Source organism: Clinocottus analis, unplaced genomic scaffold, assembly GCF_023055335.1.
Source record: "Clinocottus analis isolate CAN_PGR_092001 unplaced genomic scaffold, fCliAna1.0.p SCAF_10, whole genome shotgun sequence".
Classification (NCBI taxonomy): domain Eukaryota; kingdom Metazoa; phylum Chordata; class Actinopteri; order Perciformes; family Cottidae; genus Clinocottus; species Clinocottus analis.
In genome coordinates this window covers 1270215-1286424 of record NW_027175821.1, presented here as the reverse complement: position 1 = coordinate 1286424, position 16210 = coordinate 1270215, and the positions used below count along the sequence as shown (strand labels likewise).

Genomic DNA, 16210 nt, shown 5'->3' with positions numbered 1-16210 from the left:
TCTTTCTCTTTCTCTCTCTCTGAGTTGATTTAACGCATGGCTTCTCCGCTTGTTTATTTCAGTACATATTAATGTAAATCACCGGTGTCCACTCCTTCCTTCCCTCCTTCCTTCCTTCCCTCCTTCCCTCCCTCCTCCCCCTCTCCGTCCATCCCTCTTCTTGTCCTCCATCGGGTGTCGGCCCGACGACAAACAGCCGAGACAACAATTAAAATGAACAACGGCTCGCGGGGTGAAAGGCCGCCGCTCCGGCCAATCAGACGCCCTCCCTTCTCCCTCCTCTCCTCCCTCCCTCCCCCCCTCGCTGATCTCAATTAACCCCGCTGTCCCCCCCAAAGGGGGAGGACGGTCGGAGGGAGCGAGTCCGAGGTCGTGAGCATGCTTGTCACATTTGGGAATCCCCCGACCGATGAAGACCCGACGGCGCTTTAAAAAAAGGGGGCGGCGCCTTTTCCCTCCCTTCTGTCCTTTCCGAAGACGCGAGGGAAGGAAAATGGAGGACGTTCAAACCGGGAGAGGAGCAAGGCCTTCTGGGGGTTTGAGACGTCCACTTCGTCCTCCAAACATTCCTGATGGAGGATCGTCTCCGTGCGACCGGACGCTTCCTGCCGGAGGGTTCACGGCTCCAAGGAGAAGTACCTCGGCTTCACTTCACTTCGTCTTTTATCGCCGCTTCACTTGACGGACGGACGCTTTTGTCTGAGCGGTGTGTTCAGAGAGAGAGAGGCCTTGGAGTTGTGTGTGTTTGTGTGTGTAAGTTTGTTGCACACAAAGAGAAAGAGAGGTCAAAGTGCACTGCAGACCCGTCACCTCTCTCTCTCTCTCTCTCTCTCTCTCTCTCTCTCTCTCTCTCTCTCTCCGCATCCTTTCATTCCCTCTGTGTGTTTCCTCCGCGGCTCATGAAAGCACTCACCTCCTCTTTCCTCCCTTTCTCTCTTGCTTCCTTCCTCCTCTCCTCTCTTTTCTTCCTCTACTGTTTTGTCTCTCCATCTCTTCAGTTTCCTCTCTGCTTTTTTTTCTTCTTTATTGATCTTTTTTCTGCTTTTTTTGTGTCCTTTTTTTCCTCCCTCTCTTTTCCTTCTCTCGTCCCGTCTTTGTGCGTCTCCTTTCCCTCTCTCTCTCTGGCTTCCTTACCATTCCTCCTCTCCTCTCTTTTCATCCTCTGCTGTTTTGTCTCTTCGTCTTCATCAGTTTCCTCTCTGCTCTTTTTTTTATCGTGTCCTCTTTTCTCTCCTCTCTCTCTTTCCAATCCTCTCTTTCCTCTCATCTCCCCTTCCCTCCCCTTCTTGCTCTCCACCTTTCCCTGGCGCCCCTGCAGATGAAATTTGATTTTACACGTTCCAAGAAGGAAAGAAAAAAGAGAAAAGAAAGAAATAGTGTCAGCAAAAGATTTATAAGACATCGAAAATCAAGAGCCGGCGATTCTCTGCTGTGTTTGTGCTCCGGGGTCTTTTATGCTCTCGCTTCTTCTTCTCCTGCACTATTCCCATCATTGCCTGAAACGCACACACAAACACACACAGACACACACACACAGACACACACACAGACACACACACGACTCCCTGCAGGAGCCTGTCAGATGATAAAGAGATGTTGTCAGGGACTGATTACCAGCCTCTCAACTAAAAGCAAGTAAAACATCAAACGCACAAAGACCACACGGGGACTTGGCCTTATTTTCTTTTCCTAATTTCTCCTCCATAAATCTCTCTCTCTCTCTCTCTCTCTCTCTCTCTCTCTCTCTCTCTCTCTCTCTCTCTCTTCATTCTGACGCCGTGTCAGTGTCAGAAACACGGTTGTGTGTTTCTCTCTCTCTCCGGCTGCCGCGGAGTTATTTGATTTGTTCTGCCGTTTTAAAGCTTCATATTGTTTCTGGCGTATTGTTGTTTTTTTTATTTTTTTTTATTATGACGGCTTTATTCATATCGGCGCCTGCGGCGGTCCAGAGTCACCGGGGGAAGAAGGAAAGGGGGGAGATAGGGCAATAAAGCGAGAAAGAGCCGCATCGGCTAAATACACGCCGTGTGTGTGTGTGTGTGTGTGTGTGTGTGTGTGTGTGTGTGTGTGTGTGGCTCTGACTCAAGACTTCGAATTATGACAAAAAAAAAAAGCCTCGACAAATTTTCCCTGTGATCTCTCTCTCTCTGCACACGTCACACACGTGGCACTGCGTGTTCATTAAACAACGAGACACCAACATGACAAGTGTGTAATTTGTCATTCGCCGCGGCCGCAGAGAAGGAGGAGGAGGAGGAGGAGGAGGAGGATCCCTCCATCCGTCACCGAGATGAAGTCAGACTGGAGCGTCGTATATTAACCCCCCCCCCCCCCCCCTCGTCCCGCCCTGCAGTCATTGTTTTGGTGACCCAGCAGACAGGTAAGTCACTACCGGTGGGACAAATCATCATCCGTCAACGAGTTCAAAGGAAATAATAAATAACGCCAACGAGGTCCGACTGCAGCCGGCCGGAGATGCTTTGTGTTCACGTCCGAGAAGCTACTTCAGCTGGACGCTAACCTCCTCGGGTCCCTTGTTTTCTGGCCCATCGTCTGATTTCACTCCACAAAATGCATCGTCCGTGGACCAGAGTCATCTTTTTAAAATGAAAAATACCATAAAATGGAGAAGGGCCAGAGGCCAATTGAAGGAGTTTGCACTGTGGATGCAGCAGTGATTGCGTAGCTGCCTACGATAGCTAGCTAGCTAGCTAGCTAGCTAGACGCTAGGTTGTTGGTTGTTCATCACTCTGACTGGTTCCCGATCAAATAAAAGTAGCCGTTATCGGAGTTTGGAGAATAAAAACAGTGATGTGTGTTCATAAAATGTGTCGCTAACAACTTAACCGGCTCAAGTATTTAGCATGCTAACACAAAATGGAGGAGTTTAGAGTATGTTTAGCTTATATAGTTAATATATTTTAGGACTCGTCTGCTTGGGAATGTTCCTTCAACTGAGCCGCTCCGTTAAAATAAGTTTGTGTGTTTGTGTGCTAAAATGCTGACATTTCTTTTTGCGACGCGCTAGCGGCTACGTTTGTTAGCACGGTAAAGTACGCTACGGATAATGTGAGCTAAGTGTGCACATTGTTCTACGATGGTTAGCTCCTGTGCTAAAGGCACACCTGATAAATGGAAATGTAGCCCAGCTAGCTTGCTACTCTCGTCGTGGTACATTTGTAGCTTCCTGCTAACAAGTATATACGTTAGCTGTGCTAGCTGTGCAGTCGTTTCTGCTCGGCTGCTTGCAAGTTATTGTCCGTACGATACGACAAGCTGATATAGTTATTTTGCAAACACATGTTGTGTAATCCAGTTCATCGCCCTGTGATGAACTGGCGACCTGTCCAGGGTGTACCCTGCCTTCGCCCCTTGACAGCTGGGATCGGCTCCAGCGCCCCGCGACCCTAATGAGGATAAGCGGTTAAGATAATGGATGGATGGATGGATGTTGTGTAATATTTGTGTGCCAACAACCCAGCAAGCCACGCTAACCACCAGATATCTTTTTTTTTCTGGACATTTGACAGCATGTGAACACCGACCACGACGAGAGCTTTTTCCTGCTCCGGGGATGTTAACACGCCTCTGCAGCTGCAGTCAGACCACGCTGGACAAAAGTGCCATTTTCAAAAGGAGGAAAGGAACCGAAGCAAGGACACAAAGGAAGGAATCAAGAGGATGCTGCTGACAAATCGTGAAGTCCATTTCTCCACCATGTTTCCGACAATTTTACAGCAATCAGTCCAGGATTGTTGGCAGGTCCGTCATACATGAGCGTGTGCGTGTATGGGTGTGCGTGTGTGTGTGTGTATATGTGTGTGTGTGTCTTCTCTGTATCCTCTGTGCTACCCCCAGCTGAGGGAGGCGGATAGGAGCAGAAGGAGCAGTATGGCGGCTTTAGGAGGGCCGGCGGCGAGCGGCGTGGCCCCGCCCGTCCCGGGGGAGCCGAGGTTGGAGACGGTGGCGCGCTCCGAGTACAGCGGGATGACGTCGAACTGGCCGCCTTCGTCGATCACCTCCGCCGTCTGGGTCTGTTCCTCCTCTTCCTCGCTTTCCACCACCTACCGGACGAGAAGAAGACGGAGGTATGTTCACATTTTGCAATGTTCACGAAGAAACAACGCAGCATCTCACTACTGGAGCAATGGCTCTCCTACGCTGTCAAACGGGAAAGATTAACGTTAAAAAGTTTAAAATTTGGACTTGAATGTTGAATTACAACATTTACTGCTGAGGCCTACAGACAGACAGACACATATTACAGTTGAAATTGTGTTTTAAGACTGTTTTAAATTGATTAAACATAACTTTTAATGAATAATTTGAGTAAAAATCAACAATTCATCATCATTCTACTACTACTACTTCATGCTAATAATAAAAAAGTGAAGCCATTCTTTATTTAATTTCGAAATATAAAGAAAAATCATCGTTCGTTTATTATATTCATGTAAATATTGACATGGAAACAGTCGCTCTGAGCTCGCGAAGTCATAGCAGCACTTTGCTTGAAAAGACTCTACGGACATGAAATCCTTGTCAGGTGTTCACATAAACAGTTAATTTGTACACGTGGATGTGTATTTTTAATACTGATATTCATGCCAGACGTTGTGGCACAGAAAAAGTGACAAACAGTGAACGAGGCAAACATATTCTGCTGCTCCGCATGTTTAACTTTGTGAAACAGATAATTACAAAATGACTTTTTCGGGTGTTCCCTGGTGTTCACATTTTAGTGGGTCACCAAACTAATAACTGATATTTCCCTAAAAACCTCACTAAGTTAATTTTGTGAGAACCAAAATCTTAAACAGATGAATTCAGCAATGCTTTTGAAGACAGACGACGTCCCTCTGCCGATTAGAAACTCTTCACAGGGTCTTTCTAGAGGACTGTTAGAAACAGGATGTTTAATTAGGAGCATTTTTTAAATATGCTGAAGGCGACTGGAGGAGAGCAGCGTCGTCATCAGAGGTCTGCTGGTTCATAACCGTATGAATGTTATTCAGTCCTAATGAGCAGGTGGCATCTTTCACTGCCGGCCCTGTCATCAGTGACAGGAGCGGCAATAAAAGATGGCTATGAATAGGTGTGAAGGGGGTGAGTGATGACATGTATTGTGAAAGCGCTCTGAGTTGTGGAAAGACCAGAAAAAAACGCCATACGAGTCCGTTCACCCTGCGTGCTGCCGTGTGCAGATATTACAGATAATCTTACACTTTTCAACATTCGAGGTCATTGAATGGATGTTTTCAGTTGCAAACCAAACGATATCAATAACCTTTTGGATACCGTGCGCGAAAATCCTCCCGCGGCCATTTTAAGTCCCAGCATGCCCCATTCAGACAGTCTTTTGGCATAAAACACGTCCTATTTCCAATTTTTGAACCGCTTGACACAGTTTTTTGACTGAAACTTCTTCCTAACAGACCAAGACTTTGTTTTATTGTGGTTTTTGTTGCAGATTCTGATTCTTTAGGTCCTAATCTTTCCAAAAAGGTGTCTTATTGACGCTCCAGGAGGCATTTTGGGGAATCTGGTTCATATCATGCTGGATGTTCATAGCTACCATCAAAAAATCTTTTTAAAGTGATTTTTTTGCAGATGTAAATTTTTTTCCCAAGACTTTGCTGAACAAATACATACAATAAACACAAGTATTGCAATTAATTTGGGGTTCCTACGTCGACTCAAACACAGGAAAAAACACTCAGACACAGGTAAAAAGAGGTCTAGAGACATTGGTTCCACAGTTTTTAAAGGGTTAACTTTAACATTTTTGTCGGATATTTGGCTTTCAGAAGCAGAAGAGAATAAAGATTCTTGAGCTCTGCCAACAGAAACCTGACGCCATGTTTTTTCTTCTTCTTTTTTTTGTCTCACGAAAGTATAAAAATCAAGTTTTTCCATTACTTTTAATGTCCCTCCATTACGTTCATGTTTAGTCTGGATATCAAACACGACGGCGAATCCATCTTGCGTTGTTCCTCGTGCGAGCACTTTGCGCCTCCGTTTAAAACTTTGGAGCGGTTGATAAAACATGATTCACTGCTGCGTTTACGGCTGCCGACTGCCGAGGACGCGGCAGCTGCTCGGCCTCGATGGCGAGCGCTGACATCTGGAGGCGCCCGGGGCCCGAGCCGGGTTATTGTGTGCAGGTTGTTCCTCTCTGCCGATAATAATACGGCACTCCATCATTTCATTGAAACGCCGCATCGGGTACCTGCTCGTTTTATTGCGTTTTTTTGTGTTTTTTTTCGGGGTTTCTTCGACTCATTTTGAACTTTTCATCATCCGGTCTGACAGTCGCACGAGTAAACAAGGCAGTTGTTTTGTTTCCCTTCGGGGCGCGGGAACAGATCACGGTGAGGTTTCTCTCCCCTTTTTTAGTGAAATTATGTAAAATGAATTTAGTTCATTAGCAGTGAAACAGATACCGTAAAAAAAAGTCGAGTTACAAGCCGATCCTAGCTTTGGTGAGTGTCCCCTGGTGTAGCAAGCTAGCGCTGCTGCTAGTGCTCTGCTGTAGCAAGCTAGTTCTCCACTGTAGCGAGCTAGCGTTGCTGCTAGTATTCTACTGTGGCAAGCTAGTTCTCCGTTGTAGCAAGCTATCGCTGCTGCTAGTTCTCTGCTGTAGCAAGCTAGTTCTCCACTGCAAGCTAGCGCTGCTGCTAGTGCTCTGCTGTAGCAAGCTAGTTCTCTGCTGTAGCAAGCTAGTTCTCTGCTGTCGCAAGCTAACGCTGCTGCTGGTTCTCTACTGTAGCAAGCTAGTTCTCTGCTGCTGCTAGTTCTCTGCTGGAGCAAGCTAGCGCTACTGCTAGCTCCCCGATGTAGCAAGCTAGCGAGGCTGAGAGCTTAGCAGCAGTACTAGTTGGCTACAGCAGGGAGCTAGCCGGGACACCCACCGAAGGTGTGTGTGTGCGTATATATATATATATATATATATATATATATATATATATATATATATATATATATATATATAATTTCAAATTAAATCCTGACCAGCAGTAAGAGCGTCGTCTTCCTCGGCACAAAACTTTTCCCCGCAGCCTGCGCGGTTATTCTTAGTCTCCATCTTGTACTTAGAGTCTTGTGACCTTTTCTTTGATCTGCTGCTATTATAACACACTTGTGTGGAGAGGAGGGGACAGAAAAAAAGCCTGAAGAACATTATTAATATTTCTTTGAAGATAATTGGAAAGAAGAAGACAGACTGTGATTCTTTTCAGGACCAGCACATGTCCAGGGAACATGGACATGTGTTATTTCATGCTGGCTTTTCCCGTAATAAGAATCCAGTTATTTCATTTAGTTGAAGACCCGATAGTGACCTGGTGTTGGCATAAATGATGAATGGACTTGGCTTTGTATGGCGCCTTTCTAGTACTCTGACCACGACATCATTCACCCACTCACACACCCGGAGGGTTTGAGCATCAGGGCGCTTTCACACCACATTCATCCAAATGGCACAATCCTTTAGGAGCGACTCTCTAAGTGTCTGGACTGGGATTGAACCGCCGATCTTTAGACATCCAACCCGTTCCCAACGCGTCACATGTGGACTCTCGGGCTCAAGACCCCTTGATGTCACTTCGGTTCAGCCCACCAATGTACTTGGTTTTATAAAATATGTTGGTTTGGTCCCAATTTAGTACCTTTTAAAGTACTTTCTTTGCGTACTCACGTAAGTTTAAATATGTCAATGTTGACTTTCAGTCTTTTGGGGAAGAGTCGCTCTTTCTCTCAAGATTATCGCCATAACTTCCTGTGAAGACAGACGCTTATTTTGAAAATACGCTATGATTATAGTGTATTTTTACTGAGGATGACTGCGTTACTTTAAATATTTAACACCGTGATGATAAAAGAAAGTTTTATGGCATTTATTCTCTTTACCAATTTGTTCATGTTCAAACAATAAACTGAGCCGGGATTAGTAATATATAGCTGAAAAAAGGGATGATATGTGGGATTAGATGTCAAATATTTTAGCTATTACTTTTTTAACACTTTCTAAATAATGTAAAACCCATAAGTTGTCTTTTGGGCCATTGTCAGTATCTCTACAAATAGTAAACCATCTGAAGCGGTCGTCAGCATCGTCAGCATCGTCAGCATCGTCAGCATCGTCAGCATCGTCAGCTCCCTACATATCTGATAGAAAACCTCTAAAACAAAAAGACCAGTCGTCTGTGTTTCAGAATGTGACTTGTTTTCCTCCAAGCGCCGTCTGAGAGGATGCTCAGGTTTTTTTTTTTTTTTAAAGTGAAACCTTTCAAACTCTGGAGAGGAGAAAAAAAACAAACTAAAAGAATCACGACAGAGAAAACAAGCTAAAGCTCCTCGACGAGCCGCCGAGTGACGGACGTCTGAGGAGATATGCAGCAGGTATGGACTGGAAACAGACACATGAATGAGAGGAGGAAGATGAGGTGGGATTGGAGGAGGAGGAGGAGAGGAGAAGGGAAGTGGGGAGATTTGGGGTAAGGAGGAGAGGAGGGGGGGCATACATATGGGCATGAATAAATTCATACTAATGAAGCCTGACTGATGCACCGCTTCCAACCGGCACCTCATCTAATCCGCTCACTGGTAGAGAGACACAGACGGCCACAGAGAGAGAGAGAGAGAGAGAGAGAGAGAGAGAGAGAGAGAGAGAGAGAGAGAGAGAGAGAGAGAGAGTTGGAATCCCCTCTTGTCTGGCGGCCCAGATTATCTCTGGCAGCGAGGCATGCTGGGAGCCGGGGAGCCACAGCCGCGGCAGATTGCGGTCCGGCCAAGGTCACGAGGAGCCGGCGCCGGCGATTGGATTGGACGGCCTTTAGCGGTCAGCGTCGGGACGAGGGCGGCCGGGAGGGAGCTCTCGGCCACACACACACACACACACACACACACACACACACACACACACACACGAACGTGTGTGTTCGCAGCACATTTCCGGCACGTCTGCTGTGCCGGCGGCACATTACCGAGCTGGCGGCTCAGACCCGGTCCAAAAAACGTGTCGGGGGCCGAAACTCGCCCGGTGAGGAACCCCGAGAGGACGAGGTCGTGGGACGGCCTGAGCGTTCTGCTCGGCGGTGGAGGAGCCTGAGCCCCCTCACCGCCACAGGGCCGAGCGCCGAGCAGCAGGAACATCTGCACCGAACGAGACGTCACTTTCACACCGAAACGGGCTCAATCGGAAAGGGATATTCCATCTAGCCATTAATGCAGCGAATAAAAACATAATATGCTTCTTCTTCTACTTCTTCTACTTCGTCTTCTACTCTGTCTTCTACTTCGTCTTCTACTTCGTCTTCTACTCTGTCTTCTACTTCTTCTACTTCGTCTACTACTCCTTCTACTTCTACTTCTTGGACTTCTTCTACTTCATCTTCTTCTATTTCCTGTACTTTGTCTTCTTGTACTTCTTCTACTTCGTCTTCTTGTACTTCTTCTACTTTGTCTTCTACTTCTTCTTTTACTTCTACTTTTTCTTTTACTTCTACTTTTTCTTTTACTTCTTCTACTTCGTCTTCTTCTTCTTTGTCTTCTTCTTCAACGTCTTCTACTTCTACTTCTTCTTCCTCTACTTCTTTTTCTACTTCTTCATCAGACATTCTCCAGGTCTGCAGGTGCATATCTTACATCTTGTTCGAGTTCTGAATAAACTTAACCCACCGTGTCCGCGAGGCCCCTCCCATCGCGCTCCCAGAAGACGCCGCTCCCGTCGGCTCGTTCGCCCTCTGCAGAATCCTTTTGAAGGCGCTCCAAAGTGCTTTGATACCTCTGTGCCCCGGAGCTTCTCCCTTTCATCTCCAAAATCTAAATGCCGAACCGCCATTGTGTTCTGACTCCCTCCGACCAGAGGTTTGATCTCCTCGGGGGGACGACTGCCAACGAAAAGCCTGATCCGATCTGATCGATCGCAACTGAACCCAATAGATGAGTCCGTCTATAGATCAGTGATGAAGCGCCTGCATCAGTGCTCTCTCTCTACCTTTCTGGGTTACACATCTGTTGATAAACTGTTAGTGCTGTCTGACGTCCTGCAGCACTTCCTGCTTTAACATTAATCTTCGCGTCAATCATTTCACGAGCTGGTAATGCGTCTCCGAGGTCTTTAAAGGAAATCCATAGAAAGGTGAACCGATCGACTGTGTGTGTGTGTGTGTGTGTGTTGCACCTTGACGTCCATTAAAGGAGCTTTCTCCCCGACAAACAGAAGTTCTGTCGGCATTGAACGTCTCTCACGGGGGCGTGTTCGTCCAACAAATGCGTCTTTTTTCCCACGTTGAACATCCGCAAAAGCAGATTTGTATCGTGAACGTTGGCGTCCGCGTTTCTTCTTCGCTGCTTTCGCTGCATTGCAGCAGACGTTACGCACTTCTTCACCGGGGAGATAATGTGAGAGCTTTTTAAAACAGCTCCATGAGGCCACAGGTCAAAAACTCCACAGGGAAGCTTTAATAGAGGTAATTTAGTTTTTTTTAAATTCACGATTAATGTTGTTAGAACTCCACACAGAAAGTAATTATATGGATTCTTTATTGTATTTGACTGTGTTTCTCTGCAAATTGCTTTTGTGCTTGCTGTTGTTTTGGTTGTTTATGACAATCAATTAATCGTTTCAGACCATTTCCAAGCAGCAAATGTGAGGAAGTTTCTGCTTTTCTTTACAATACATCACTGAGAAAATGAATATATTTGTTATTTGGACCGTTGAAGACACATTCATGTCACTCTTAGCTCTGGAAAATAAACAATACAAGCAGCAAAGATTGGTAAAACGAGTCCATGTGGTGGATTATTTGTCGTAACACATTTTGAAATTGAAGATATGTGACGACAATATTTAGAGAGCTGAGATTGTTCTGCAATAACACATGGGTATGGATCACATTGTTGTTTGTTTATGACAATCAATTAATGGTTTCATTTGTCATTCGGACTGTTAAAGACATGAATGTCACTCTTAGCTCTGGAAAAAAAACCAATACAAGCAGCAAATATTGGTAAAACTGAGTACACGTGGTGGAGTATTTTGAAATTGTGGCGACAATATAAAGAAAAATCTGTCGACGCAAAGCAAAGACAACATGCTGTGTGACACGACGCGCTCAAGCCAGAGATAATAGCAAAAAGATCCGGGGGACAAAGACAAAAAAAAGGTGATTTGAAGCCGCGAAGCCGCTACTCACGATGTTGTTGTGCTCGGGCAGGTGGTTGTCGCTCAGCGGCTCGTCCTCCCGAACCAGCGGGGAGGGTCTGGCAGCCGGAGGGGAGGAGGCGTCTGCGGGCAGCGAGCCGGGGCTCCCCATCCAGCTGATGGAGTTACCTGCATGGAGACACAACGCTGTGTGAGAGAGTGTGTGTGTGTGTGCGTGTGTGTGAACCTACAGATCTATTTGGCAGCTTTATTGTCCGGGCTGTCGGCGGCGTGACGTATCGCAGCGTTTTATGGGCAAAGTGCATCGACGCCATCGACCCCGGGTTTAGTGTTTGGACATGCGGGCTCGGTGTGTATCGACGGCTTTATCGACAGCTGCTGAGATTGATTGACAGCAGAGGCACACACACACACACACACACACACACACACACACTGTAGGACTCTTATGGATGCCGAGGCCGTGGCGTCGCCTCCCAGACAGATTGTGTCTGAGGCGTTTGTCTTCATTTATTCCCGTTGACTTGTTCCTCAGACGGTCTTTGAAGGTGACACATTCATTGTGTTTCAGGTTATTCAAACACTGTTATGATAGCAGTGTTGTTGGTTTAGCCTTTTAAATGTGACAAACAATCCCCGCGATTCTAAATAAATCCAATGATTTGGGGTAAAAACATCTCACGGGACAGAAAAACACATCATGAAACCATGATAAATAGTAATTATAATAGAAATAATTTTCTCTCTGAACAAACACACTGGTACCTGAACTGGTACCAGCGAACTAAGGCCAGGCTAGCGCCCCCTACCTCCAGTCTTTATGCTAAGCTAGGCTAATTACATCCAGATTAAGCTCTGTACCTAACACATGCACCTAATCTTTATTAATTATTTTTTTCTTAACCAAGAGAATGAAGGGCTGCTATTCTTAGCCAATTTTAGTATTTATGCTAAGCTAGGCTAACTACATCCTTATTAAGCTCTGTATGTTGGTTTGGTCCCAATTTAGTACCTAAATTGGGACTATTTTTGCAACTATTTTTTATTAATTAATTTTTTCTTAACCACGAGAATGAAGGACTGCTATTCTTAGCTAATTTTAGTCTTTATGCTAAGCTAGGCTAACTACATCCAGATTAAGCTCTGTACCTAACCCATGCGCCTGATTTTTAAAAATAATTTCGTTCTTAACCACCAGAATGAAGGGCTGCTATTCTTAGCCAGTCTTGGTCTTTATGCTAAGCTAGGCTAACTACATCCTAATTAAGCTCTGTACCTTAGCAATGCACCTAATTTTTTTAAATTATTTTGTTCTTAACCACCAGAATGAAGGGCTGCTATTCTTAGCCAGTCTTGGTCGTTATGCTAAGCTAGGCTTACTACATCCGACTTTAGGTCTTTACCCAACCCATGCACCTAGTTTTTATTAATTACTTTTCTCTTAGCCATTATATCTCACCACATGTGTTGCTTAACACTGAAACCGTGGCGTGTTGGTTGTCTCCGGGTGGATTTATGTACTAACACGAGTTTCCTCTCCTCGATGCAGCGCGGCTCCTTTTTGTCTGATTTCCACCAGACATTTTAATAACCTCGCTACACAAACAACAATAAAAAATGAGCAGAGGGCCCTTATTGAAATCCCCGCCGTTCTTGCCGCTCGGTGTGAGTCCGTGTACACGAGCAGCCGTCAGACGCCGTGCACACAGCAGAACCCGCACGGCGTTTTAATTAGATTCTGCCTACAGAATGAGACAGCCACCGGTTCCCCTCTCCTGAAACACGACCCGGCCCGAGGCCTTTGTGTCTGAATGATGCTGTGGTGATTTCATTAACCCCTCTGGGGTCCACGCCACGCTTCAGGGCCATATTATCGCTTTACACTTGCACCGCAGGACAATGCTGCCTCGTTATTTAGAGAGCTGAGATTGTTCTGCAATTTTTGATGCAACACTTGTGTATGCAACTTGTATGCCTTCAAAAAAAAGGGAATTTAAAATTATTGTATAAAATTGAGAAAATTACCTCAGACCCCACAGGGTTAAATGCAGATTTTGTGTTCCCAAAACAATTCATAATAATAATAATAATAATAATAATAATAATAATAATAATAATAATAAAGCAATTAATCAAATGACCACAATCAAACACTGGCCCACTTCAACTCAAGGGCTCTGGTGGCCGCTGTAGCTCGTGATCGGGCCCTCGGCTTCAAACTGTGACTCTCTCGGCGGCCCTCCGGACTCTGCTCTGAACACAATAAACATGCAGAGCCTCCTGGGTTTCAAGGTTTACTGAAGCAACACAAGCGATTGGTTCGGTTAGAGGAAAAGATCGTGGTTTGGGTTCCAATAAGTGCGACTCCTGAGGGGCCTAAAGTACGTTTGTTATGCAACAGACGTTAATACAAAAGTAACGTAACAAAGCTAAGCTAAAATAAGTTATAAATAATAATGCAGACTTTGTTTCACGCTGACAGCTGTCTCCTTGGTGAAAGTCCTGTGTTTGTTTGACCCGTCCAACTCTCCTTCCCTCTTCATAACCCGCCATTGCTCTGAGCCTCGAATGCTGCGTTCACAGCAAAAGCGTTAGGAATTCTCGCAACGCTTGTTTTTATTGCTTAAAATTATATATGTCCCGATATATGACATGCATTGTGGTTACTTGGATCGTGTACGATGCATATACTACTCATTGTATGAATAGTTTCTGTCATATTTATATAATGAGCTCTAACTCTGATACGTTGCTCGTTCTGGTCACATGACATCTGCTGCTTCTGTCCATCCTGATGGAGGATGTGAAAGAAAGAGTTTGTACTATCTTTGTTTGGGGAGTTGTTCCTGATCCGATGTGAGGTCCTGGGACAAAAGCCCTCTGAGGATAATGTTGTATTCGTGATTTTGGGCCCTACAAAATGAACTGAATTGAATTTATTTAAATATGTTTTTCTGTTTGCCGTGAAAAGTGCAAAAAAAAACAACCTCTGAAGTCTGAACAAAATGTCGTCGCTTCAGTTTGAAGGGTTTACAAATAAGTAAATCAAAGTCATTTGATTTGCAGTAGCATATGAAAAGACACCAGACATGAAGCGCGTGTGTGTGTGTGTGCATGTGTGTGTGTGCATGTGTGTGTGTGTGTGCATGTGTGTGTGCTGCAGACTCACGCAGGCAGGCGTTGTGGGTGAACATGCGCTGCAGCCGCAGACAGTCCTGCCACTGGTTGCCGCTGCCCTCGCAGTTGCACCACAGCGACACGTCGGCCGAGCTGTTGCTCACGTAGTTGGGCGTCATGATGGTGCCTGCGGGGGGGCAAAGGGGGGAGGGGGAGGGGGCGGAGTCAAAGCAGGCAAACGTTAGCCCGGGTACAAGCTATAGCACCTCTGTGTTTGACTTTGACGTCGATGCATCTGCATCACAGTCACTCGGAGGCGAGAGCGCGTCGTGCCAGATGCAGCATCGTCCTGGAAGCCGCTGCTGGCGTCGACGCCGCGTTTCTTTTTTTTACTTTGAGCAATTTGGGAGGAAAAATCAGCTCTGATTGCTTCACGGCACGACACAGAAGGAGGATGCTGGTTTCTTTTTTTGTTGTTTTTACTTCAAACAAAGCTGAAACATAGCCTGCAGAAAAACATGATGTCGACTCTGTGACTTCTCCTCGGGGAGCTGAAGGCACATTTTTTGAAGTCCGGAGAGTTGGTTGCTTTTTTTCTTATTTTTTTTTTCTGCTCGATGCCGTCTTGGCAACTTTTAGAGGCAGAAAGCCCAATTTTGACAATGTGTTGGATGCTGGATGAAGCTGAGGTAGCAAACACACCAAAGCTGAGTGCGACATTCGCAAACACACACACACACACACACACACACACACACTCCCAAAACACCCCACGTTTGTGTATAAAGAATAAAAAAGAAACACTTCAACATTTTAGGAAATGCAGTGACTGGCTGTATTTCCAAGTCGGGGAAGAGAAAAGTATACACCACTTTCATGTCTGCCCATTCACAAGTTGGATCTGGGTCGATTAGCCTAGCTTAGCATAAGGAAAGCACTTAAAGAAGGGGGACAATAGACCTACCTAACAACTAACTCTCACTAGATGTCACATCTCATCTTAAAACGTCACATCTCATCTTGATGCACCAACAGGAAAACTGCACCGCATTCACATTATTTTATTTTCTCTGCGTCTACTCTTTTGTAAATACGTGCGTTGTGCCGCCTGCGTCTTTAAGAAAGCCGCCGGCCTCAGAGGAGCGTCGTCCGTCATTGTCAGAGCAGACGACCGCTCGCTGCCTCGCTATCCTCGTCTCTTGTCAGCCATCACGCATCCTTCACTTTCCTATCTTTTGCTGCTCCTCCTCCTCCACCTCGCTGACACCGCTCCCGCCTCTCCACCTCCGTCCCTCCGCTCATCCACTCCGTTAACGGTTTAACCCCGACGTCTTCGTCCTTTCCTCTTCATCTTCAGTCCATCTCTTCATGCCCGTGTGCTCTCACAGCAACACGTGTCACATGCGTTTGGGCCTCCGTGTTTAGACGTTTATTCACGACGGAAAAAAACTGCTTGAATCAGCCTGCCAGTCAAAAATAAACAAAATATTAAATTCACGTGGCGCAATTTGCACGGTTTACAACGTTGTTACACCTCGTTTGCTTTAATTCCACAATGGAGGGAGCGTGTCGGTGAAGCGTCCCACGCGTGCACAACTCCCCACACACACACACACACACACACACACACACACACACACACACCATTACAGTTGGTTAATGCACCGTAACGTCGTCTCACAGGAACTCCACTTGGTGTTCTGTGTATTCCTTAAAAGACAAACTCCCTAAGTGTGTGATCTCCTCACACAATCACTATTCAAAACCAGCATCCATGTTTTCTTCTTCCTCTTGGCAAACCAGCAGGAGATGCACGCGCCACCAACTGGACTAGATTGTAGAAATAAAGATGTCAGCCAGAAGGGCCGACGCTGCCGTTCTGTCCGAGGCTGTTAACGTGATTGTTTCTGCAGTCGGGCCTCAAGT

At 45.8% G+C, this 16210-nt stretch overlaps 1 protein-coding gene across 1 annotated transcript in view; it reads right to left on the bottom strand.

Moving 5' to 3' along the window:
- Positions 1-3456: 3456 nt before the first annotated feature.
- LOC137794621 (GDNF family receptor alpha-4-like) overlaps positions 3457-16210 on the bottom strand; it is a 39868-nt gene continuing 27114 nt past the window's right edge. The window contains exons 6-8 of the mRNA XM_068591532.1: positions 14337-14471; positions 11199-11335; positions 3457-4064 (exon numbers count right to left, since the gene is read on the bottom strand). Of these exons, the coding sequence (XP_068447633.1) occupies positions 3849-4064; positions 11199-11335; positions 14337-14471 (488 nt within the window). The 3' untranslated portion in view covers positions 3457-3848. The remainder of the gene's footprint in view (positions 4065-11198; positions 11336-14336; positions 14472-16210) is intronic.